At 47.7% G+C, this 27,273-nt stretch overlaps 1 protein-coding gene across 1 annotated transcript in view; it reads right to left on the bottom strand.

The window, feature by feature from the left end:
- Window positions 1–27,273, bottom strand: part of LARGE1 (LARGE xylosyl- and glucuronyltransferase 1) — a 515,425-nt gene that overhangs the window by 11,666 nt on the left and 476,486 nt on the right. Inside the window, exons 11-12 of the mRNA XM_008064872.2 lie at window positions 27,076–27,239; window positions 16,512–16,790 (exon numbers count right to left, since the gene is read on the bottom strand). Of these exons, the coding sequence (XP_008063063.1) occupies window positions 16,512–16,790; window positions 27,076–27,239 (443 nt within the window). The remainder of the gene's footprint in view (window positions 1–16,511; window positions 16,791–27,075; window positions 27,240–27,273) is intronic.

Raw genomic sequence — 27,273 nt, 5'->3', positions numbered from 1 at the left:
TGCTAGAAGCCTAAGGACAAGCATCTTTAAATTACGACCAAAGATTGCATTTGCAGATTTTAGGAAATGAATGAAGGCTGCAGGGGCTGAACTATGAGGGAAATGGGCAAAATATACATACATGTATATCCATATACATGGTAGATCCATCTATAAATGCTTTATCTAAGCCTTCAATTATAATTATAATCACAGTTATTGTAGTAACTCCTTCTTGCAGAATGATTCCCACTAGAAAATAATTCTCCCTTCGATGAGGGGAACTTGTCCCTATACACAAGTGTGGCTCTCCCAGCGTTGTGCCTGTCCTTACTGAAGTCCCAGTCAGGGTAGGTTGTTTAGGGGTAGACAGCTGACTCAAGCTAAGCAAATCAGTTTTTTTTTACCCTTGGGAATCTGAACAGACATACAGAGACTGGGAAACCACACGGCTGACCTGCAGTGATATCAGACAATGCTCCAGTCTTCTGAATTCTGCACAGGGGCTCAGAGCTGCCCTGGTTGAATTGGTTTTCCAAGTCCCACTTTGATTCCGTAAGATAAATCACCAACTGTGATTTGTTTTGTCTTCCTCTGATTTCTTTGTATTTTTATTAAGCTACCTAGCATTAGTTTCTGTTACTTGTGATTCAGAAACCCTAATGGATAACATTTGCAAGGCCCACAGTAAACAGACCTGGTAAGCAGCATGCCTTGCAAATGTCCCTAGGCATAGACAGCATCAGATTCTGAAGTGCTTTCTGCAAATTCCCTTTAATCTCACTAAAATACAAACTGCCACAAAGATGGATTTGTCACCAGATAGGTCCATTTCAGACTCAGTTTAATACTGATGTCCTGAAAAGGTTTCATTATGGAGTTGTTTTGGCAATAAAGTGGTTACAGTGTAGAAATTCTCAGTACATCTGTGGGTAAAGAAGGCAGCGACGGCCTGGGTCCTTTTGCACTGTGTTCTGTTAGTACATCTTACTTCAGTTGGGGCTTGCTGACCTAGGGGTGAACAATTCGCAGCCTTTATTTTCCAGAAAGCGAGTCCTGCAGGAGATGGAGTTTTTTAAGTGCAGAATCTTCCAGGAGCAGAGAAGCAGGACGGTGAGTGAGAAAGCTGGACTGGAACGAAGAGATCCGAGTCTAGGTCCAGCCCCGACCTAGACTTTGGATCACTTCATTCATCTCTCTTAGATGGCTAAATCTAGATTATTAAAACTGAAGTTTTGGAAGGCAATCTAGTGTGGTGGTCACCAAAGAAACCTGGCTTCCAGCTCTGACTACTCCAGGGCTTGCCCTCGGGCAAGTCACTCTAACCACTCTGAGTCTCAGAGTTCAGGCACTTGCAAAACATGTTAGGGAGAGCAGAGTACTTATAGAAGCGCCTGGTACAATGTCTGGCACACATTAAGCACGGGGTACGTGCTGTCAATGATGGTTAATTTCATGTGTCAAATAAGCCAGGCTAGAGTACCCAGTTGCTTGATCACACACTAGTCTAGATGTTGCTGTGCCGCTATTTTGGAGGTGTCATTAACATCTACAATCAAGCCGGGCTTGGTGGCTCAGCCTGTAATCCCACGCCTTTGGGAAGCTGAGGTGAGTGGATTGCCTGAGCCCACGGGTTCGAGACCTGCCTGGGCAGCGAGACCTCATCTCTACAATAGATCAAAAAATTAGCTGGGCTTTGTAGCGCACACCTGAAATTCCGGCTACTGGGAAGGCTGAGGTGGAAGGATCGCCAGAGCCCAGCAGGTCGAGGCTGCGGTGGCCGGTAGTGGCCATTGCACTCCAGTCTGGGTAAGAGAGTGAGACTCCAACTCAAAAGAAAAAAACAAAAAAAACCCATCTACAATCAGGCTGGGTGTAGTGACATATATCTATAGTTCTGGCTACTTGGAAGGCTGAGGCGGAAGATCACCTGAGCCCAGCAGGTTGAGGTTGTGGTGGCTATGAACATGACATTGCACTCAGTCCAGACAGAGTGACTCTGATAAAAAAAGAAAAAAATCTACAATCCATTGACTTTAAGGGACGAAGATTACAGCAAACAAATGGAGCATTTCCAGTAAAGAAGGAATTTTGCATTAGGACAGAAACATAGACATACTGCCTCAGTTTCTAGCCTACTGGTCTGCACTGTGGATTTCAGACTTGCCAGTCCCACAACTATATGAGCCAATTCCTTAAAATCGTTCCCCTATATACACTAATATCTATTAATAGACATATCACTATCTATCTATACCAACATCTCACACACACACACACACACACACACACACACACACACACACACACACACACACACACAGCATCTATATACCGCCTCTTGGCTCTGTTTCTCTGGAAAACCCCAAGTAATCCATTGCCCTGGCTTCTTGTCCAAGACTGCTGCAAAAACATTCACAAACCTACTACAATATTTTAGACTGAAGAATTCTTTCAAAAAACCACAGGAACCTATTTAAGCAACTCAGGACTCTGCTCATACCATGGAGAACCCTGCAAATATAAGAGACTTGGAGCCAGCCAGTGTGGGCACCTTGCACAACTTCTCCTGTCACAGGCTCTCCATCAGTATATGGGAATAGTAAGTACTTATCTTTTATCTCCCAGGATTCAAAAGCTGGAGGCAGTGCCTGACTTAGAATAACTGATCACTGATTATCACCACCCTGATCATCAGTGTGATGACTGATAATCACTTAATCAGTGTGGTTACTGATAGCCAATTATTCACACTGATAATCAGTGTGAATTACCAAAAACCCAATCAGTTACCATGGCAAGAGAATGGGCGAGAGTGGAAGAGGATTCAGAAAAGATAACATGCTGCTTACGGCTAGGCTGGATTTTTGACTTGCTTGTCTACAGAAGCAGAGCTTATTAGATCTCAGTCCCCAGCCAGCTCTCTGAGGCCTTCTTCGTGTCAAAAACAATTCAGGTGTTCCTCGCAGAGTAAATTCACCTCCTCCAACCTGGCAGGGCTGAACAGCGGGCAACACTGAGCTGGATAGGGTTTATCTTCTGAGACCCTCCAGTCTCCTCTTCTGTGTATCTTTCTCCCTGAGTCCCTCCTCTCAACTCACTCAAGTAGGCACACAGTTCCTGTCCCTTTTTGTCCCACCTGGCAAAGCTGGCAAGCAGGGGAGGGGACGTGATTGACTAGCGAGGTTTCCTCTGCCAACTGAGGGGTTGGAAGCGGGCAGTCAGCGTGGGCCCTCACAGGCTCCGTTAAACCAAAGAAACAGCACGAAAGGGTGGATTGTTAGCTAGACGGCCTTCCCTGTTGCTTGTAATTACCAAACCCAAAACTGACCCTGGCATTTGATTCCCTCCTGCCGCCCCCCCACAATACACACCCTTCCCTTCCACTGTCTCATTCTCTCTTTTAACCCCATCCTTTCCCCTGGAGGCAGATCCCTTTAACAAGAGAAGCAGCCCAGGTTCCTGGCAAGATGAGACTGTGGGGAAGTGACTTGGAAGAAATGAGGAACCCCGAAGCGCTGCATGGTTGTGGTGACTTCACCTCCTCAAAGCCACAGGGGTGGCGACAAGGCTCTGAAGTCAGACTGCTCAGGGTCACATCCTGGCGAACTACTTAACCTCATTGTTCTGCAGTTTCTGTATCAATAAAATGGGGGGATTAATAACCAAGTTAATCGAGGATTCAATGAGCCCTGTATGTGTTTAAACAGTGCATGATGTCTGCAGATACCAGGCTCTGAGTATGTGTCAGTCGTACTATGGTTGCCTTCTCATCTCCTCATGTCAGCTTGACTGGGGTCATCACCACAGACACCAGTCCTGGCCTTTTCCCATTGCCTGAGGTCCCGCCAAGGGCTGACTTTACTGTTGTGTCCTTTCATTTGTTCACTGACTCATGCATTCCACAGTGTGCCAGGCACCGCTTAAGCACTTAGAACATCTCAGCACATATGACAGGCAAAAACTCCTATCCTCATGGAGCTTACATGTAGACAGACAATAAGCCTAAGTACTAACCAACATCATTCATCAGAAAGTGAGAATTTTTGTGGAAGACAGAACAGAGCTGGGCACGGGGGCTCAGGAATGCCAGAGTAGGGAATGGGCTGCAATTTCAAATAGGGTGGTCAGCATAGGTCTCACGGAGATGGGGATATTGGAGTAGATACTTGGAGCAGGTCATGCGGTTATACAGGGTAAGAGTTTAACTAGGCTAAAGAAACACTCAGTGCAGTGGCCCTAATGCCTGATGTGTATTCAGGGAACAAATCAGAGGCCTCAGTGACAAGTGCAGAATAAGGAACGGGGAAATTACCTGGGGTTGGGGAGAGGCAGGAAGGCAGTGCTGCAGACCCCACAGGGTCTTGAAGATCACTGAAGGCTGTGGCAAGTGGAATTACACTCTCCTCGAAGATGGTCACATCCTACTCCCACATACCTATGAATATATTGCCTTAACCGTCAAAGGGACTTTGCAGATGTGCTTAAGTGAAAGACGCTGAGAAGGGAGGATCACCCTGGATTATCTGGGTGAGCTTACTATAGTGACAGGGCCCTCAGAAGAGTCAGTCAGAGGAAGGGAAGGGACGATGGAAACAGCGGTTGGAGGGATGCGGTCATGAACCACAGTATGTGGGTAACTTTGAGGAGGTAGGGAAGCAGATCATCCACAGAGCATCCAGAAAGAATGCCACCTGCTGAAACCTTGTATTAGTCCTGTAGGACCCGTCTTGGACTCCTGACCTCCAGAGCTGTACGATAATACATGTGTGTTGTTATAAGCTACCAAGTTTGTGTTAATTTGTTATTAAGCACAAGAGAAAATAAACACTGAGGCCATGGGGTTTGATGGGGAGACACCGGGGAGCTCTAAGATAACAATCTGCTTTCTCTAGTCACAGGGCCACTCTGGCTGCTGTGTTGAGAAGAGACTATATAGCACTGCATGGGAAAAAGCACTGCTCCAAGCACCATCTCTGAAGCACAAGCAGCCTTCACCAGACAATAAACCTGCCGGCACTTCCCAGCCTCCAGAACCGTGTGAAATAAATTTCTGTCATTTATAAATGACCCAGTCTTTGGTATTCTGTTATAGTGGTGCAAAGTGGACTAAGACTTATTGCAAACCCAATTTGATGTCAGCTTCAGAAAAAGGAAATTAGAAAAATAACTCGCCCCTGAAGTTAACAAAAACAAAAGTTTAAACAGAGAAAAATGGTTTTGGGGAATTATCTCCTGTTTGGGTCTGTCTATATTTTGGGGTGGAGGGGGTACACTCAAACAGTTGCAGGGCCAGGCTGGGGATACAAATGATGGTGTGGACTGGCGGAGACAGTGCAGGCAGGTGATCCGTGGCAGTGGACACCAGGCTTCAGTGTTGGGAAGGCAAAAAGGAAGGCAGGGGACGAGATAAACCAGGGAGCCAAAGCCCAGCATAAAGGGGGAAGTTGCTCTCCAGTTCCTGCTGGATGGCCGCCATAAAGGACTGTGGCCTTATATTCTGATATTTTGAGAGGAGCCAACTAAAATTATTTTCTACACACACCTGAGGACTGGATGTCTCCCAGTTTGAAGAGAGGCTGAGCAGTGAGAAAAAAAGAGCATGATCTTTTAAATCAGATGATGTAGATTCTATCTTAATTCCACCACTTCACTAAGTGTGTAATCACAGGCAATTTTCTTAACACTCTGGGCTTTTGTTTCCTTATCTTGGTAATAATAAATACTTTATGGACTTGGTGATTAAGAGAACTAAGATAATATATTCATTAATTAATGAATATTAATGAAGCCAGACACATAGATGTAAGGCAAAGAGCTAAGTGAATTGATATAACCTCTGTTCGTACAGAGATCAATGTCTAGGAGGGAAGGAGAGAGGGGGCGTGCAGAGCTCCCTGGGTGCGTGGCCACAGAGGACTTCTCACCCCTGAGTTGTGTGTATGTTCTGATCAGGCAGCAGGAGTGAGCCAGTTGGGAGAGGGTGCTCTAGGTATTTGCTCTAGGTATCTGGTTGTGAGCAAGCACAGAGGACACAGAAGAACTGAGTTTGTTAGAGCATGCCTGGCATACTGCTGGTGGTCGACACATGATAATAGTAAGTGCTTACACGAATTCAGTATCAAGCACTGTGCTAAGCACTTACAGTCATTACTGCTTTATTCACTGCAACCTATGACATAGCTACTAGTATTCTCAGTTTAGCAATGAAGATATTAAAGCTTTGAAAGTTTAGTAACTACCACACAGCTAGGAGCTATCATCATCATATGATAATAATAATTGTTTTCATTAGGTCTGCACCAGCTTAGAATAAGGCAAGAAAGATCAATAATCACAGGATCTATTTGGGCCAAGTCTGAGAACATGATAGTTGTGAGCTACTGTGGTCTATCTTTCCAAACTTGCAACTGGAGCGACAAAATTCTTTGAGTTCATAGGTCAAGGCAGCTGGCGGGAGAGGTGAAGAACAGAATGGAGGGAGGAGGCAGGAAGCCGTGGCCTGCATACTTACACTCCTTAAATGCCAACTGCCAATCTTATCCACATGGCAGATCCTACCTTGTAGGACTGAACTAGGGCAGAAGTCAGAAAACAAGGAGTACTGAGATTAGAGACGTGCACTGACTATACGTCACTGGCTTACTGAGCCTCCTACACTGGCTATCTCCTATACCATCCATGAGCTTCTCAAACTATCATAATGCTCCTTTGACTTCATGGATCTGGCCAGGGTCAACAACGTCCCCCTCTCTGTCAGATCTAGCAGACTTTTCCATTCTTGCTTTCCTTGATTTAATTCTGCCTCTGGCCCGAGCTTGAGAACACCATCCCAGATTTCTGAAGAGCATCTTCTCACTCTCTTCCTCTGATCAGGGTGACTGCTTCGAACATCAGCCCATTTGATGCTGTTACCACCTGGGACCTCTTGTGGTCCCACTCTTTGGGCAGGGGTTGGAGTGCTCCATCTCTGCCCACGCAAGCTTCTGCTCCTGTAGTGGACGTGGCTGTACAGACCTCTTTGCGGCGTTGCAGTGAATGGCTGAGGCCAATGCTGACAAGTGACAAACTGTTGGGACCATGAGGCTGAAAGCAATGGAACCCCTGTCAGAATGCCAGGAGAGAACCAGACTTGTCAGCTCTCAGAGTCTTGGGTTTCCACAGCATCAAATACCAGGGACCCTGCTGTTTAATCAAACCTGATTAAGGAATTCAAGTGGTTCCTGTATAAGTTCCCAGGGATGCCAATGAAAGTTATATTTAAAAGGGACAGAGCCGGGCTCGGTGGCTCAGCCTGTAATCCCACGCCTTTGGGAGGCTGAGGTGAGTGGATTGCCTGAGCCCCGGGGTTCGAGACCCACCTGGGCAGCGAGACCTCATCTCTACAATAAATCAAAAAATCAGCCAGGCGTGGTAGTGCATGCCTGTATATAAGGCTACTCGGAAGGCTGAGGCGGAAGGATCGCCAGAGCCCAGCAGGCGAGGCTGCAGTGGTCGCTCACGGCCACTGCACTCCAGTCTAGGCGACCGAGTGAGACTCCAACTCAAAAAAAAAAAAAAAAAAAGGGACAGGAGGAGGGAAAGAAACCTGAGTGGAGTGTGCATCTGTTTCAGAAACCCCAGACAAGCATCACTCTTTCTCTCAAGGCTTTGTGCACAGCCAATTAGAAAAATTGACCTTCCCCCACACCCCTCCCACCTCAGTTGGCCTTGGTGTGTCTCTCTTCAGGGTCCCCTTGATGCTGGTCTGCATCTTCTTTGGGATTGGTTCCTCCATGACCATTTGGCTCACTGGTGATGGTGATGGTTGCCTGAGCACGTACAACCAGCCTGCCGGGCTTGTGGTCCGGAATGAGCCTCATTCATGGTATGTTTCTAGCCCCTGCACAGTGCCAGGCATACAGCAGGCACTCAGTAAGTGAACAAGGAATGGAGGAACCTGTCTGTAATTGTCCTGTGTGGGAGAGAGAATGGAACTATGAAGAGGGCCCTTTGGAAATGGTGAACACCTGGGCTGAAATTATGGCTCTGCCACTTATATATGAGGGGAGACCCAAAAAACCTGGAACTTATAAAAAACTGTATTTTTTTCTTACATGTTTAACTTCAGGTATCTTCAAAGTATTCTTCGTACGATGTAATACACCTGTTGAGACATTTTTTTCATTGCTCAAAATCGTTTGCAAAGTTGTCAATTTTGATGCCTTTTGGTACGTCTGCCATTTTTTCTTTCACTTCTTCCATATTAGTAAAACATTGCCCCTTGAGGACTTTTTTGGGGAAATAAAAAAAGTCACTTGGACTGAGATCAGGTGAATACGGAGGGTGGGCACAGGGGTCATGCTGTTTCTTGGTCAAAATTTCACTGCTGCATATTGTTCATGTAAATCATCCATCATGAAATGGGAAAACGTGTTGAAACAATCTCCCCCAAAAAAGAATTCACTGAAGCCAAATGCAGTCTCTTACAACTATGCCAGTTGGTACACTGATGCCAATGGGTTCCTAGAACACCTACCTAGTGGGGAAAGCCTCCAAAAGATAATTTCCAATTTTGTGAGTCCCGCCCTTGTACATATGACCTTTGGACAAGTTGATCTTCTGTGCTTCAATCTCACTTGCATAAAGATAATAAAAGCACTCTCCTTTGACAAGGTTGTCATAAACAAAACAAAACACCTGCCCGGTGCACACGCAGTGCCTGTTGCACAGAGGACTCTGAACATGTGTTTTTTCCATCCTGGGTCCTTTCAGATGGCTTTGCACTCACTCTTGTGTGGCACTTTAAGGCGTGAACGAGCCAGGGCAATCCGCCCATTTGAAGAGAAAGCAGAGGCCTGGGTCTGAGATGCACCATACCTTTCTGACTTCATCTTATTCCTGGCACTCTGAGTTGGCACAAACCACTGACAAGGGACGTAGGATGAGGGGCAGTAGGGCCAAAGCAGCCACAAATACGATCGACCCTCAAGAGGAAAGGAAGGACACGCATGTGTATGCGTGTGTGTTTTAGGGAGACTATGAGAAGCCCCCTGGTCTCCAGCTGCCCCACATACCTCTTTAGACTGACTAGCTTCAGCTGTAAGCATGGCTTTCGACCAGGGCAACGGGAACTCATCTGAATAACACCCGAGGATTAAGCAACCTGCGTCTACCAGGTGCAGAGATGGAGGAGCAGATTCAGCCATGCTCCCTGGGGAGGCTGACCTCAGCACACATCCTGTCCTCCTCCTCTGCATCTCTGCCTGTGGAGACCAGGTAACAGGGTCTGCTCAGATCTTATTCCAGCTGCTTGAGAAATGAGTTCCCGGCAGGCTGGCTTCCAGGAGGTGCGTGGGGACAGCAGCAGGGACTTGCAAATGAGGGGGAAAAGGCTGCCCACAGAGTGTCACCGTATAATACACACATAATGAATGAGGTAGACACAGGTATGTCAGGGGAGAGCCTGAAGGGTTCCTAGGCCCCACAAGATCAGGGTGCTCCTTCATTGATGGCATCAACAGAGCCACAGGGAGAACTAGCCAGTGGCGGGTGGGGCAGAAGGTAAGGATGAGCTTGTGGGGACAAATTTTAAAAATAATAAAAAATGGGCCGGGCTCGGTGGCTCAGCCTGTCATCCCAGCACTTTGGGAGGCTGAGGCGAGTAGACTGCCTGAGCCCGCGGGTTCGAGACCCGTCCGGGCAACTTGGCGAGACCTCATCTCTGCAATAAATCAAAAATGAGCTGGGTGTGGTAGCGCGCGCCTGTAGTTCTGGCTACTTGGAAGGCTGAGGCGGAAGGATCACCGGGGCCCAGCAGGTCGAGGCTGTGGTGGCCAGGGGCGTGCCACTGCACTCCAGTCTGGGCAACAGAGCGAGACTCCAACTTGAAACAAATAAAATAAATAAAATAAAATAAATAATAATAATAAATGATAGCTGTCACTGATTGGGCTCTGTGCAAGGGACATTCATTGCTTCATGTAATACTTGACATCCCTATTTGACTGTCTCAGAGTCCCAGTGTTTACTGTTAGTGATCATGGCTAAACGTCACAGAGAGCTTGCCACATGTTGGCATCCAAATGCTGGCTGTGGAGTCAGGGAGGCTGGCAGTCAGGAGGACAGCTCAGGGGCAGACTGCCTGGACTCAGATCTCCCCTGAGTAGACACTTAACCAGTTTGCACTCTTGAGCAACTCACAACTTTGTGCCATGTGAGGTATGGGCAGTACCAGTATCCATGCTGTGCTGTATTGTAAGGATTAAATGGATTACCTCATGCAAAGATTAGGACAGTCGCCCGGGGCATAGAATAGACTTGGCAAATACAAGCCACGACTGTGATCACGGCCATCAAGATGGCAATGGGCCCATCAGGCAACTAGATCAACAACCGGGTTAAGCACAGGACGCCTACGACAGGCCCAGCTGCCCTCTTAGCAATGCTGTGCTCTCAGGCAAGTTATTCGGCCTGAACACCACGTCTATGAAATGAACTGCAGGGAGGTTGGATTGTAGGGTACACGTGAAAGGGCTCATCACAGTGCTTGGCACATGCAGGTGCTGCATAACCATTAAATGCTCTGGATACAGCAGAATTAAAATGATGACTGAACCCAAGGAAATGCCACCTGGTAATGTCCCTGGGCAGGCAGCGTCTCAGCCTGACCCAGGACCACCTCTGCCTGGTCTTGCTCAAATTTCTACACTCACTCAACAAGTATTTATAAAGCGGTCGTTCATTACCTGCTGGGGGAAAACTGATAGGAAAGGTAGTTAGACATCAAGCTGGAGAGAAGAGAATAAAACAGAAATCTGGCATTCCTATACTGTCAGAATATAGTCTCTGTCCAGGGCAGTGCGTTTGTCCTCAAGAAAGCAAAGGACCTGTAGTTCTGGCTACTTGGAAGGCTGAGGTGGAAGGACTGCCGGAGTCCAGCAGGCCGATACTGGGGTGGCCGTGAGTGTGCCACTGCACTCCAGCCTGGTTGATGAAGTGAGACTCCAACTAAAAAAAATAAAAGAAAAGAAAGCAAAGGCAGTGAAGACAGTGTAGAGATGTACTAAGCGTTAGGCATTGACCAAGATGAGGATTCTGCAGGGTTAGTAGCAGAGGCCAAAACCTACCATTGTCTCATGGATGTGGAAAGTCTTGGCTGTCCAGGCATCCCATCTCCCATACCCTGGTCATCTGCGATTTGAGCCATACCACCTGCTTCCGAGTCCCTCCAACATGCCATCACATCTCACGCCTTTACACCTACTTGTCTTTGAGCCTGATCTCAACCAGCCCGTCTTCCCTATGCACCCACATCAGGCCATCTGCTTGTTAGCTGGAGTTCCTGTGTCTTTTTTTTTTTTGAGTTGGAGTCTCACTCTGTCGCCCAGACTGGAGTGCAGTGGTATACTCACGGCCAACCTAGCGTTGACCTGCTGGGCTCCAGCGATCCTTCCGCCGCAGCCTTCCAAGTAGCCGGAACGACAGGCGCGAGCTACCATGCCCGGTTAATTTTTGATTTATTGCAGAGATGAGGTCTTGCCAGATTGCCTGGGTAAGTCTTGAATCTGCGGGCTCAGGCAATCCACTCGCCTTGGCCTCCCAAAGTGCTGGGATTACAGGCTGAGCCACCGAGCCCGGCCAAGCTCCTGTGTCTTTTATGCCAGGAATCCCAATGGTATTGATGCTAACAGCAGCACACGCAGTGGGAATGTCCACAGGGTGTACACCTCGAGGGCTGGAACCCTGCCTCCTCTGCTTCCTGTGATGGCTCCAACAACTGGAACAGTGTTTGGCCACAGCAGGTGGGTAAAGGGTTCTCGAGGAACAAGGAATGTTCCAGGCATTGCTAGGTGCTCTCCAAACACGATTGCATTTAATCCTCCCGGGTCCTAATGAGGGAGGGAATGGCCTGGTTCCCATTTCACAGGTAAAGCAAGTTAGAGAGGTTAACTAGCTTTCCCAAGGCCAAGCAAACACAGAGCCAGGAGTCCTCAGTATTGAAACACAGGTCTGGTTGACCCCGGGGACAGAGCTGTCTACAATGCAGCACATCACTTGGCACATACTAGATGCTCACTAAATATTTTCCGAATGAATATGAACAGACAGTTCTCATTTTCAGGAAGAGAAAAAAGTGAAGGTAGTCACACGAAGCTACCCAGGCTGCACTGAAGGTGGCAGAGAGTTTGCAATGGCAGGGATGAGGTGGGGCAGAGGCCTGGCAATCCTGAATAGGCCAAGGGGCAAAACACGAACTCCTGTTGAGAACCTGCTATAGCCCCACGAGAGGCTCGTACTAACCCCTATATGAACTAGGGAAACGGAGGATCACGGAGACAGAGTACGCAGTCCCAAGTCACATATTTGACGAGTGCTGTGGAAGCTGGATCCCAACGCAGGTCTGCGTGGCTTCTGCCCCACCCTTCCGACTTTCACCTGGCCTTCCTGAGATCAAGAGTGAAGGCTGAACATCAACAAGCGCCTTCTTCAGAAGAAACGGGTGAAGGAGTGGGACAGAGTTTCAGTGAAACTCTCCAGTTGTGTTCATGCATCTCACGGATTTCATTATTTTCCAACTGATCTGCTTGTTTCTGCTGTAATATAAGCTGGCTGTTAAGCGACTGCTCAGAAAGCTAGGATGCTGAACTTTTTTGGTAACCAAGCAGAACCCCAAAAAGGGTGACGTAAATGGTTGGGGGTGCAATCAGAGAGCTGCCAGTCAGCCTGCTTGGGTATCTTGGGGTTTGAGAGGGATGCGGCCCCCTCCACAGAGTAAGCTGGCTGTTGTCGAGGGAAGGCCACTTTCCTTCTCTGACATGAACATTTTGCCTCTCAGGGACCTCGGATTGGTCACCTGCAACGAGAATGACCTCACAGAGGGGCGTGAAGAATAGAGATAATGTACACAAACCAGCTGGCAAGGTTTTTGGTGCGTGGTAAGGGCTTAATAACTTGACACTGTCATTATTTTTCATGACTATTTTAACAGCACTTGGGACCAGCTTTTTGTTAGAGATCGGTGCTGAGGAAGTTAGTCTCTAGAAGGGCCTGGGAGCCTTGTTGGGGTCCTCGGCTAACACAGGAAATGGCACCTTTAGCCTCATCTCAAACTAGTGATGCTATACTGCTCACAAGAAATCTCTGCTGATAATGGCTGGATCAGAGACAAATCCATCCACTCACTAGAAAAAATGTCCCTGAAGCCAAGGGACAGTCGATATGATTACTTCATATGAAAAGGACAGTGCGTGCTTATTTGGGGCTTCAGAGAAAATCACATTCCTTATTGGTTCTGATCAAAATTCTATGCCTAGGAGTTATCTAGGTTAGAGGTTACACTCTGGTGGTTTTGGGAACAGGGTGGGAGGGGTCAAGGTAGTCTAAAGACATGTCTGATCTGTCTCAACAGCATTTTTTATTTTTCTGAGTCAGAGTCTCACTCTGTCATCCAGGCTGGAGTTGCAGTGGCATGCTCATGGCCACCACAGCTTCGACTTGCTGGACTCAGGCAATCCCTCTGCCTCAGTCTTCCAAGTAGCTGAGACTACAGATGTGCACCACTATGTCCAGTCAATTTTTGAATTTATTGTAGAGACGTGGTCTCGCCACATTGCCCAGGCTGGTCTCGAACTCCTGGCCTCAGGAAATTCTCTCGCCTCAGCCTCCAAAAGTGCTGGGATTACAGGTGTGAGCCACCGTGCCCAGCCTCAAGAGCATTTTAAAGCAATTTTTAAAAAATGAGTCACCAACATTAAAAAGAATAAGACATCTTATATGTAAGTCCAGATTCCTGGTTCCTCTTGAAAAACACAAACACCTAATAACCTTAGCTCTGCCCTAGACCAATAATTCCACAACTGTGCAGAAAAACGCTGGCTCCTTGAGACGGGGGCTCTGGTCTCCCTACTGAATTGTACTCAGTATACTTGGGCAAGGCCTGTAAAGAAAGTAATAAAGTTTTAAAATCAATTTTCAATATGTCAAAATACCTATGGGGAACCACAACCTTCTTATGATAAGGCTTAGAAGGCCAACTGCAACCTCAAGTGATACTGCATGAAACATATGTGAAAGTCCACATTAATTACCTCATACTGAGTAAGTAAGGTCTTGATCAGCAGTTAATGATGCCTTTGATCAATAAAACACAGGAAGACCACATAAAAAAGCAGTCTGCTGCTCATTTTGTAAAACACGATGCCCATGAGGTCACATAATAAAAGTCCTTGGATGGAGAGAATGGACATCACAGACTCTTCCGGAACCAGTTCACTTTCCATGGACTGGAGGACAGACCCTCAGGTGCTCCTGAGGAAGTACCCCAGGAACGTGGGAGATGGGCAGGGGTCTGATCCTGAAGCCTCTCTTTTCTTGCTCAAGGACGGCCCTCACTCCTATCACCTCTCAGCTCCTTTGAGAGTCTGTCATCCGAAAGCTGCCGAAGTTTCAGAATCCCTAGGAATCAGGGGCTGCAAGCTCCATCACACCACATGGGGGCGCCCTTGCTTCACACTCTGGGATTCCAAGACCCCGGCTGGAGCTGGAGGGAGGGCTCCGCTGCCGGGGCTTGGCAGGTCAGGAGTTGAAGTTCACACAGCGCTGGGTACCACTGCACCTCCACCCCTCATGACTCAGGATGACGCTGTTTAGGGGCTGCTCACCCTTCTGCTTGTATGAGAGACAGGCTGGTAGGCGGCTGGTTCCGCCACGGGGAAGAGAATAACGTAGGAAACCCCAACATGTCCCTGGAAGGAAACCTGATTCAGAAACTGGACAGAGAGCACAGGCTGCCTTCGAGAGAGAGCAGGACACAGAGAGTGCTCACGCTAAACCTGTGCTTTGGCTTCTGTACAAAAGGTTTAATGGCTCTCGGAAGCTCTTTTGACAGAGAGACCAAGAAAGGAAGGCAGAGAAAGAGACCAAAAGATGGAGCGACCGAGACGGAGCGACAGAGACAGATGAGGGAGACAGAAAGGAAAAGAGAGCAAAGAAATGAGAGTGAAAGAAATCCCAGGCTGCCCATATGGGACAGCCAGAAATTCCAGAGCAGCCAGGCAAGCTCAAAGCAGGGTGTCCTGCAAACCTAGGGCCTGAAAGACGCCAGTTCACACCCTGGTGTGAGCTCTCTGGGCTTCAGCCTATTGTTTGGCTTCTCTGAGTCCCATCCCTCCCTGCTGCAAGAACAAAGGCAGCCATGCTTGCCTTTGGGGCTTGATGTCAATACCAGGGGAGGTCATGTGCAAAGCACCTCTCATGGTACTCAGGCCCAGGCAAGCCCTCACTTGGCAGAGACAATTCATGCTGACATATGACAGTAAATAAAGGATTTTAAAGATGCTGGTGGACCATTTACACTGTGTGACTTTAGAATTCTCATGTGTGAAATGAGACCACTGGATGGGCTAGATGAATTCTGTGGTCCTTTTTGGTGTTTTTATGTTCTTGTTTTTTTAATGTCAGGGTCTCACTCTGTCACCGGGGCTAGAGTGCAGTGGCATGATCATGGCTTACTGCAGTCTCCACCTCCTGGGCTCAGGTGATCCTCCTACTGCAGCCTCCTGAGCAGCTAGGACTACAGGCACATGCCACCACTTTGGAAGGCTGAGGTAGGAGGATCGCTTGAGCCCAAGAGTTTGAGACCAGCCTGGTCAATACCATAGTGAGAACTTGTCTCTACAAAATATAAAAAAAATTAGCCAGGCGTGGTGGCGTGTGCCTGTAGTTCTAGCATGGCTCATCTTTCTGTAGAGATGAGGTTTCCCTATGTTGCCTAGGCTGGCTGAGTTGTTTATGATCCTATACTAACATATAATAACTCCTCACACAGCCACCTAAGCCTTTCATTAGCCAAGAGCTTTCTCCAGCTGTTGGATATGTGCCCCTCTATGTGGGGAGAGCTGGAAAGGGACATGGGAGGTGTACAGATGCAGCCGTGATGGTGGTTCGGCACACAGCTCTGGAGTCAGGCTGCCTCTGTTTTGGCCTCAAAGTCCCCCTTACCACAAGTGCAACTGTGGGTCAATGGCTTCCAGTCTCGTTCCTGCAGTTTCCCATTTGAGAAGGGAAGATGACAGTCCCACCTACGGCAGGGAATGTGGGGAAGGGAGTGAGATCCTACTTGTCAGGCACTCAGAACAGGGCCTGGCATGCAGCAAGCACTTCGATATCTGTCAGGCATCATCACTTAGGTGTGTGTTAAAGAACAGGCAGTAATCTTTCTAGAAAGGTTACATGAAGGCTGTCTGATCTAAAATTCAAAGAGAGAAGGAATGTTTTCATAGACGCTACAGAAAGAGCAATAGACTTGGGGACAAAAAGGGACATGCCCCCGACCAAGCTCTGCCGCCAACACCAAATCCTGCAAACTCGGGTTCTGGCCTGTTCATCAGGACGTCTGTTGCTGGGTAGATGCAGGCGGGCCCCTTCCTCTCTGGGTCTCCGCTGCCCCATCTAGAAGAGGAAGCCGTTGGACCAGATGATGATCCCAAGGGCCTCCTGGTACTGCAGGGCCTGTGTGTCTCCCAGCCGTATGGCCACAGCTGGGTCCTTACCTGAGGTACTCATAGAGCCCATACATGGGCAGGAAGTCGATGTCCGACAGGAACATGTAGGGCGTGCTGATGTGCTTCATGGCCACGTTGCGCAGCAGGTTCACGGGGTAGAACTGGCCCTCCTTGTACACGATGTGGTAGCCCACGTTGTGGCGGCCCATGAGCACCTCGGAGCCCTGTGCGTAGCGGAGGAACTGCTGGGCCTCGGCGTCCGACAGGTAGAGGGCCAGGCTGATGGGCCCTTCCCAGTGCTTACAGATGGCCTCCAGCATCTGGAGCCTGGAAGAGAGAGGCAGGTGAGCCACAGGGCCAGGGCCATCCCTACGTCACTGCCGGCCTCCCGTGGGCCGCCCCATCAATACCTGGTCAACCAGCTGCCAATCAAATACTGCTTTAAGCGTGCCTCACTCTGCTCCTCAACCTATAAAACAGGCACTGAAACACTCTTCTTGCTGGTTCTAGTCTTTCACTGCTTCCAATGGAACAGGTGGACATCAAGTCACATCCACGGTAAGACTCAGACCTCTCCTTGTTTCAATGGAGAGAGGTGGGGGAGGGTGATTATATTACATATTGTAAATGTATATTATATATATTACATATATTATATCTAAAGATCCTTTTTCAGCCCCAAACTCCTATACTTCTTTCTCAGGATAAAGGTATAAAACAGTTCTTCCGATCCCTTAAAGCAGTGACCTGCCACAGAGGACTCAGGCAAACTGAGGTCACCGAGTTACAAAGAGCATTAAAATAAGCAGTAAAGGCAAGAGTAGTAACAACCACAATGATGGACACATCCCTATGTGCCAGGAGCCTTCCAGAATTCTTCCAACAACTTGAGCACATTCTTCCCACTTTCCTGACGAAGGCATGGAGGTCCCCAAAGTGGGGTCAGCTCTGATTCTTGACTTAGAGACAAGATGTGGGTAGAAGGGTACCTTGATGGGGCCTCAGGGGGGAAAATAAAAAACAACACTGGGTGTTTGGCAAAGGGAATAGAAAAGCAGGTGGATGTTGGAAATAAAAGTGCACCTCCTTGATTCTGTCTATTTTTCAGAGCCCTCACAGCCCAGGGGCTCCAGCCAGCTCTACAAGGCTGCCTTAGAGATGCTAAGCAGGAAAAGTGAAAGAACAGAGCCCAGAGAGAAAAACAAAAGGGGTTTCCAGCAGAGAGGGTTCTGCAGAAATGTTTGAAGAGAAATCTATAAAGGTACTTTTTTTTTTTCAAAGGCATTAGAAGTGCCTGGTACATAAAATCTATGGCTAAGAAACAGCAAAAGCCTATTTCCATTTTTTTTCTGACCCAGCAAGAGGTACATAATCAGCAGTCTCCTGGTCAGAATGCCCACTTTTATTCGGACAATTACCAGGAAATCGATCCCATGCATTTCCATGCTCCTAAACAAAAGAAAATGGGCACACCTATCCTGTTTCAATGGCTTTTTCGATGGCATCCAGAGTTTCCTGTCAGTAATTTTGTGAATTGGTAGTGTCCAGATTTGCTTCCTCTTTCAATGTGGAGGATTAAGATGATCGCCAGGGTAAAATGTCCTCCATTCCTCATTCTTTATAACGCTAGCTAACCAAATTGGTTGGCGCCATTTCTTTTTCTTTTTTCTTTAAATGAGACATTTTTAAAAATACATATTTTTATTTTATATAATGGAGCCATTTCTTAAAGAGCCACTACATTCTCCAAGATACCCAAGCTCACTGAACTCTGCATTCAGCCTCTGCTGTAGGGCTCTGCCCCCTCCTGAGATCTGAGGCTCTGGGATTTTTGAATTCTCTCTCCTGTACCTCAGGTTTTACCTTCTGCAAAATGGGGGAACTCCGTACTTCAAGGAAGAACTATTTGTACAAATCTTTTAAGAACTGGAGAGTAAAGGGCAAGAAGAATTTCTAGGCTGTAGATATGAGAGCTGCTGGGGGCATGGGAGGTAGGAGTGTGTCTGGGCATGAAGAGAGGACCCCCTCTACTCCAGACTGTCTCAGTGACTCAGATTTTTGACTCTGTCTGAGTTTTCAAAGCCCCACCTGCCACAGTCCTGCTTCCAAGCTCTGGTAAGAGCTTCGAGTAAGAGCAGAGACAAAATGCTTAAGGTCCTCAGAAAAAAGGTGCTGTTAATGTGAAAAGCCAGTTGAGCTTTATGGGAGATGCTGCCAGACGCTGTTCTGTGGGACCCTCCATGAGCAAGAAGTCCATGATGACACCACCCACCTTTGTGTCTATGGTCACCAGGCTCCAATCTCTCCAATGTTCTGTCCCTTAGAATCAAACTTTCTGCCGGAACTTGAACAGCGACAAACTGAGGTTTATAATAAAGATGATAATATGTAAATATGATAGTGACACCATAAATCAATCTCTACTTGTTGCTTGCAACATGCCAGCCACACAGTGGCTGTTATCACCCAATATTCATAGTAAGTCTAGACAACGGAAATGCTCATCACCATTTTACAAGCAAGGAGGTTCATGGAGGTGAGATGACATCTTTCAAGTCACGCAGTTACTAAGTGCAGGCGAGGGATTCACATCCAGACTCGTCTGACCCAAAGCCTGAGGACAGATCCTTCTTCAGCATGCAAACCAGAATAAGAGTGTGCTCTTCCCTTGGTGTGGATGCCTCTCTGCTCCGTTCCCTCCTTGGTCCCTCTTGGGGTAGGTCTCAAGGCTCCACAATCCCCTTGTCCCTTCTCACACTCTCTCCCCACACCTGTTCCCTGAGGGCTGTCCCTGTGCAGCTGTTGGTAATGCAAAGCTGTGTCCAGTCTCTCTTTGGTCTCCTAGAGAGAAGATCAAGAAGTACCCGGGACAGCAAGAACTAGACTAACGGAGAATATGTCAAGAGGAGATTCGTTCTAAAACCATAGAATTGTCAGTTTGAAAGGAATTGTAGTGATTGCTTTTAATCTGATTATATCATTTTTAGGATGAAAGAGCTAAGCTTCAGAGAGGGGAATGTGCCCCGCTCAAGGGCATGGGATGAGTCCATGGGAGATGCTGACACTAGAACCCAGAAGTCCTGACTCTGGGAGTCATGGGACAACCTATGCTTATTTCCACTTCCTCATGGAGTCCACCATTACTGTATGCTGGGGTGAGTGGGCAAAGGCTCAGGTATGGCTAGAGAGATGTCCAAAGGATCTAGAAACAGGCAAGGGTTATTTCAGGGAGTCCTATGAAGACTGGATGCCTCACACAGCCTCTACAGTTATAAAGAAGACGTGAGGAGATGGCCAAGTTGGAAACCTAAAAGATCGGGTTGGAAGGGATTCCAGAGTGTCAGTGGGCCTTGGCAACCCAGACAGGTGTCCACTCAGCCTCTGCTGGAATGGAGGACTCACACCATGCAAGGTGGCCCATTCTAGTGTATTTTTTTTGTACACTGCCACAAGGTGGGCTGCATGGTATATCACCACGGCTGGCAACTGTAGGTGCTGGGGTCAGGCAGACCTGAATTTGACTTCTGATCTGTGCCAGTATCACTGGGCCAGTGGTGATGGTTCTTTGAGCTTCAATTTCCACATGTACGTACATTGGGAATAATAATACCTTCAGTAGATTACAAAATAGTTACAAATACCCCCTCCCTGTACCCATACCCTTTGGTAATACTCTCCCACGCTGACTCTAGGCTGGTCACAAGACTTGCTTTAGTCTATGGGACATTAAAAAACACAACACAAGCAGCAACATCAGAAGGAGCTTGTGTAGCAGGGCTTGCTCTCAGAGTTGTGTGGCTGCTGCTAGGTGACCAGGCCCAGACCACCTTGCTAGAGGATGAGCTACATGACCCCAGTACCTTATAGTCCTAGCTGTTGGTCAGATAATTCCCAGAAAATCCACCTAGTTGATGGCGGACACATGAATGAGCCCTGCCGACACTGTCAATCCAAAAAATCATGAGTTCATAATAGTGGCTGTAAGCTGCTAAGACTCAGGATAATTTGTGAAGCAATAGATAACTGATACAACACCTAGTTGAACCTGAGTAGTAAATGAGATAATTATATAAGGTGTCTGGCACAAAGCTAGATACATAGTTGGTGTATAATAGATCAATAGATGATAGCTGTAATTTCCTTCTCAGGTTCTATTTCTTCCTTTTTTTTGGAGTCAGGATCTTGCTGTCACCCAGTCTGGCGTGCAGTGGCATGATCATGGCTCACGACAGCCTTGACCTCCTTCTGGGCTCAAGTGATCCTTTCACCTCAGCCTCCCAAGTAGCAGGGACTACAGGCCTGCGCCATCATGCTTGGCTAATGTTTTTACTTTTTTTTTTGTAGAGAAAAGGTTTTGCTATGTAACCCAAGCTGGTTTCAAGCTCTTGGGCTCAAGCCATCCTCTCGCTTCAGCCTCCCAAAGTGCTGGGATGACAGGTGTGAGCCACCAAGCTCGGCCTATTTCTGCCTTTCAAACATGTATTCATCCAACAAATATTTATTGAGTGTCTCCCATGTGCCAGGTGTGCTAGACAGACAAGGGTCCTGCACTTTGGGAGCTTGTATTCTAGTGGGGGAAGACAGTCAACAAACCACACTAAGGTAAATTCAGACAGAAAGAAGGTATAGAGAGGCAGCAGAACAGGGGAACAGAATGAAGAGTAACTGTGAGGGCTGGTCACTTTGGAAGAAGTGAAACTGGTCATCTAGTGCTATGGTCTGACTGTGTCTCCCACCAAATTCATATGTTGAAATTCTAACCTCAAGGTGATGCTATTAGAAGGTGGGGGTCTTTTAGAAGAATTAGGTCATGAGGGTGGAGCCCTCAGGGTCAAGATCATAGTTCTTATGAAAGAGGCCCAGAGAGCCAGCTAGTCCCTTCCACCACGTGAGGACACAGAGAGAAGGTGCCATCTGTGAACCAGGAAGCAGGGGCCCTCACCAGACACCGAATCTGCCAGTGCCATGATCTTGGACTTCCCAGTCTCTGGAACTGTGAGAAATAAATTTCTGTTGTTGATAAGCTAATCAGTTTAAGGTATTTTGTTAGAGAAGATAATGAGAAGAATCTGGCTTTGTGAAAGTCTGAGGGAAAAGCTTTCCTGGAAGAGGAAATAGCCCTGGGGGTAAAAACGAGCTGGGCACATTCAAGCAAGAAGACGCAAAACTAGTGTAGATGGAGCATAGGAAAGTGAGGTGCAGAGGAGAGATGAAGGAGTTGGGGGGTGGGCAGGGGCCAGTTCAGATGGGCCTCAAAGGCCGTATCAGGCAGACTGGCAGGTGGGATGACATTCCAAATGTAATGAGAAGTAATCGAGGGTTTTGATGGTGTGACCTGACTTTTATTTTTTAAAAAAATCAGAGGGCTGTTACATGGAAAAACAATTATCTTTTACTCTCTAGAATAATCAGTACTTAGGATCTTCTGGACTTACTAAAACCCAGACTCTGGGGTCCCACCCTAGAGATTCTGGTTCAAGAGGACTTGGCTGGGGCCCAAGAATCTGTATTTGAAACAAGCTCCCAAGTTATGCTGTACTGCTGGTTTGGGGTGAAGACTTGGAGCAACGCCCTATTAGCCCAGCCAGTTCTCTCTCCTCTACTCAGAGAGGGAACCCATCAGCCCCAGGACACCATACAACTGTAGTTAGTATTTCAACAAGAGCCAGGCTCTCCCTAACCAGGCGTCAGAAGACACAGAGCCCTCCCTCCTGATCGGATCTCTCTGTCCCTTCAGCCATTGTGTCTTCCGCTGAGATGGGAGGGGAAGGTCCTGGGTGGCCTAAGGAGAAGCAGATCTCCACTCCATGGCTATGGCCGGTGACATTCATTCTTTCTGAATGGAATTCCAGGGAGAGCCAGGCATGGGAGCACGAAAGCTGGCTCCCCTAATTTGTTGTGGCATTCACGCAGGGCCTACTTCTGACTTGAAGGTTTACAAACATACCCGAAATGTTTCTTAAATTAAAAATCAATCCAACAGGCACCAGTCAGCGTGCTGCATCATAACTGGATGTGTAGACAGAGCAGAAGTGGCGAGGGAAATTTCTACCGTTTTCATCAGCTTGTGGTACTGCTTTATAATTTTTTATTGTATCCCACTAATATTTCTCATTAGGGCTTGAAATTCCTAGGGCTCTCGTAGGTATTATCTGGATTGTACTACTTGTCACGATGTGTCAGGGGGTATCACGCATCTGCGATGCTTGGGCCACATGGGCTCTGAACAAATTCCTTCTACTTGTTTGTAAATTCCAGACAACAGATTCTATGGCCAGCATAGAGGTAAGAAACAGTAAGGCAAGGAAATTAATATCTGTGCACACTACTACTTAATGGGCACTTTATATTTTCATATTTCATAGAACCCAGACAACCATCTGTGAACTTGACAGCACTGCCACCACCTCATGGATAATCAGGTGAGGTTCAATAAGGCAAAGTCACTTGCTCAAACTCACACAGCTGGGGAGTGGCCCACGTGGACTTCAAATCCAGGTCTTTTTTTTTTTCGACATAACCTTATGTCTCCTAAATATCTACCATGTGCAGAGGCCTTTGTAAGGGTGTTCCAATCTAGCCATTATTAACTGGATTCCAAAAACATGTCAAGGGCTTTTTACAGAGAATCTCTTATTTAATTCCAATCAGAACCCTAGGACAAAAACATTTTAAAATCTATCTTATAGGAGAAGAAAACAGAAACCCAGAGATGTTAAGTGACTTGCCCAAGATCACCAGCTGAGGATTGAAGGAGTTGGTGGGATTTGAACCCAGGCCTCTCTGTCCTTTGGTCTAGCACCTTTTGACCCAGCATCACAAGGACTAAGATTTTGGTGCTGGTATCATTTAGGGAGTCTTTGAATGTATGTCAGGGCTAAGTACTGGGCATGCGTTCCCTCATTTGGTCTTTACAACAGGCTCAGGGGTAATTATAATAATGATATAATTATCATTTCCAGATGACAGATGAGGAAACTGAAGCTTGGAGTGTGAAATGACTGTCTGGAAGTCAAGTTGAAAAAGCAGCCGGGCCACAAAGAACCCCACAGAGCCTGACTCCAGGGACCAAGTCTCACTCACTGTTATGCCACTTTTTACTCTGATTACACAAAGTAGGTCAGGTTTCCTTGGTAGCCACTGCCGCTAATCTTGATTTGGAATATTTTGCTGACAATCTGAATGAGATACTAGGAGGTGTGAATGCGACAGAGGATAGACAGTGATGCCTGGAGAGACAGGAACCTGGGTTCATGCAGTGCTCACTCATCTGTATAGATTATAGTGTCCGGGCTTTGGGGACCTCATCAGAGGGGCCTGAGAAGCAGACACACCGCCTGGAACGTGGAGGATCCGAGTTTATTTTCCTTTTAAACGCCAGGGAGAAGAACGAAATGCACGTGTGAAAAGAAGGGCTGGTGTAGCCAGGTGACTTATGAAGGGGACTGTGTGGTGGGAGAGAGCTTGGGCACCCAAACCGAAAGCTGGGTGAGAGGTCAAATGGACATGAGACGTTTAGGGACTGGTCAGGCATCCCAATGGAGCCATACAGGACGCCTGACAGATTTGAGCCGGAAGGGCTGGCCACCTCCCCTGGCGTCCCCGAGGCCCTCTGCCATCCAGCTCCTGCTTACCTGGTCAAGTTTATCTACTCCTCTTTTCTTCACTCCTGCACCCTAAGCTCCAGCCAAACTCAGCTCTGTGTCTCCCCTAGGCCTGATGTCTTCTCAGTCCCGTGAACATGCTTCATGCTCTACCTTGGGAAGCCTTCCTTCTCTCCTTCTGTGTCTCCTACCTTCAGTACCCAGCCTCCAATTCAACTCCAGTGACACCTTCCCTTGGACACACTCCCTGTCTCTTCCTATCTCCACCTCCGGCTGGGATGGGGGATCCTCCCTGGACTCTCATGTTGGTGCAGCTCCTGCTGGCACTGGAACACTTTATTGGCAGACCCGTTTACCTTGCCTGTCTGTGGCAGGCAGAACTCTGCCAGGGACCCCAAGCTTTCCCTGAAGGATAGGCGCTATATGATCCACTGCCCTTGGGTGTGGGCAGAACCTGGGAATATGATGGGATATTGCACCATGATCATGTTGCATCACAGAAAATTCTGTCCTAACAGACCAGAGACAGATCCTCCTGCTGGCCTCGCACAAGTGGTCTGCCATGCTGGGAGGGCCATGTGGCTAGGAACTCAGAGTGGTTTCTGGGAGCTAGAGAAACCCCAGTCAACAGCCAGCAGGGAAATGGTCCGGGACCTCCATCCTAGAACTGAATTCTGCTCAAACCTGCATGAGCTTGGACATGGATGCCGACCCCCCAGATGCCATCCCAGTTCCACTTACGCTTCAATTCCAGTGCTGAAACCATGAGCAGAGGACCCTGCTAACAGGCATCCAGATTCCTGACCCATAGAAACTGTAAGGGCACACACATGAGCTTATTATTATTATTTTTTTGAGTTGGAGTCTTACTCCGTCACCCATGCTGGAGTGCAGTGGCATGCTCACAGCCACCCCACCGTCAACCTGCTGGGCTCCAGCGATCCTTCCACCTCAGCCTTCCGATCAGCCGGAACTACAGGCGCACGCTACCATGTCTGGCTAATTATTTATTTATTTATTGTAGAGATGAGGTCTTGCCAAGTTGCCTAGGATGTTCACAAACCTGTGGGCTCAGGCAAACCCCTCACCTTGGCCTCCCAAAGTACTGGGATTATAGACTTGAGTTACTGCATCCAGCCAAATATGTGCTTTTTACAGTCGCTAAGTGACAAAAGAGAAAAAATGCCTGGTCCTGAATAGACTGTACACTCTGTGAGGACAGGGATAGGGATTTTTGACATGTATTGCTAGTCCCTCAAGAGCCTGGCACACGACAGCAAAAACGTTTGAGCAATATTTGCTGAGTGATCACATGAATTTGGATGAGAAAACCCTGGCCACAAAAAGGGATCGACCTTGCTAGAGATCACACAGCAGGTCATGCCTGGAGCTGGTGCCAGAACCTCCATGCTTTTCCCTTTTGAGCCATTTTGTCTTGACCTGTTACCTGCTATGATGTGCAAGTTCTCTGCACACTAGAGTCTTAGAGGCCTTTCTCTAAGCTTTTCTAGAGCCTGTGAATCCCCAGGAGACGACCAACCATTGAAGCCACTGAATTACGCGTGTGGTCATTCGCTCATGCGTGGCAGGCTGCACCGAGCTGGGTATCCACTTGCATAAGCCATTCTCAATGTGAACCATTCCCAGTTTGCCTCCCCAGGCAAGGTTCCACTCACTTCCCAGAGCTTCCAGACAACTCTGGGGGAGGCTTTTCATGTCTGGGTGCTTGTCTATTCATTTGTTTTGCTCATTCTTCAATCATTCATGACTAATAGCAACTGACATTTATTGAACATTTATTACATGTCAGGCACCATTTGCATCACTGTACAGGCATTAACTCATTCTAGGACAAGCCTATGGAATCTCACCGGCAGGCTAGATAGGCATCTCTGAGGTGGCTAGAAAGATGGAATGAGTCAATTAAACTTCCTTCCTAATTGTGGGAGCTGATGGGGAATGACATGACAGGAGCAGGGGCAAGGGCAGCCACCATGGACCATGTATAGAGGAAGTAGAAGCTGATCAGCCAAGGTGGGAGGGGGCACCTAGAATGGCCAGGTATAGAAAAGCTGTGTAGCCCTGGGTAAGTGACCTCAGGCTTCAAATTGATTTATAGTTTAAAAACATAAATTAGATCATATAGCTGTGTAAATTTCTTCGATAACCTCTTACCACACATAGAATAAAACCCAAATATCTCATGAGCCCCTAATATTCTATAAACTTATCTCACGACCTTTTCTTCCTAATCCTGTTATGCTTCAGCCACATTGGTTTCCGAATGTGAAGGCATCCTTCCCAACACAGGCCCTTTGCACTTGCTATCTCATCTGCCTGGAAAACCCTTCTCTTAGCAATGCCCCTTTCTAAGACTTCCTCTGACCATACTGCCAAAGAAGGTCCCAACTTGACAATGGAATTATTGATCCCAGTTCCTTCAAAGCACTTCCTGCAACTATCATCATTCTATTTAATTATTTATTCCTGTTTAGACCATCTAGCCCCCTGTTCTCAGCCCTGCCTACACATTGCAAGCTTAAAACAAAACGATGCCAAGGGTGACCAAGAGATTCTTACTTAACTGGTCTGCAAGGGAGCCTAGACATAAACGTGTTATAAGAGCTTCCCAGTGATTCAATCTATCCCCGGCCAAGGCTGGGAAGCAGCGCATGAAACGACATCAGGGCAGGACTCGTGTCAGTACTGCCTGGAGATGCTTGACGGATGCTTGCTGCATCAATACACACAGAAGGGAAAGAAACAGCATCGCTTTCCAGCAGCAACTGCGGCTCTGGGTTACACACTCCTTTTCCTTGAGGAAACCTAAATAGAGCTTTTCCTCTTAAGGACAGATCCTTTCCTCTGCCTTCAAACAACGAGCCCAACCTTATCAGACATCATTCTTCTAAGCCCGTGAGCCATCTCTCCCTTCTCCATCCTCCACACAAGAAGCAATAGTGAGGAGAACGGTGCAGGGTGGGTGAGGGAGGGACCATCGGCCATACCTGTCCATGGAGAGCTGGGCGACCAGGGTGACGTCTGTGCCATCGGCTGCTGGCTCATACTCGTAGTGCAGGAAGTAGAGGTGGGTACGGTGGACGGTGAAGCGCTCTCGCCGGAACTCGTAGCATAGGTCGTCCTCATCCAGCTCAGACAGCTGCTTCTGGAGCTGCAAGGTAGGAGACTGGGCTTGGGGACCAGAA

The sequence above is a fragment of the Carlito syrichta genome, unplaced genomic scaffold (assembly GCF_000164805.1).
Source record: "Carlito syrichta isolate Samal-C Ts95f unplaced genomic scaffold, Tarsius_syrichta-2.0.1 Scaffold308088, whole genome shotgun sequence".
Classification (NCBI taxonomy): Eukaryota; Metazoa; Chordata; class Mammalia; order Primates; family Tarsiidae; genus Carlito; species Carlito syrichta.
The sequence above is the reverse complement of the archived record's forward strand: the minus strand, read 5'-3'. Positions and strand labels throughout refer to the sequence as shown.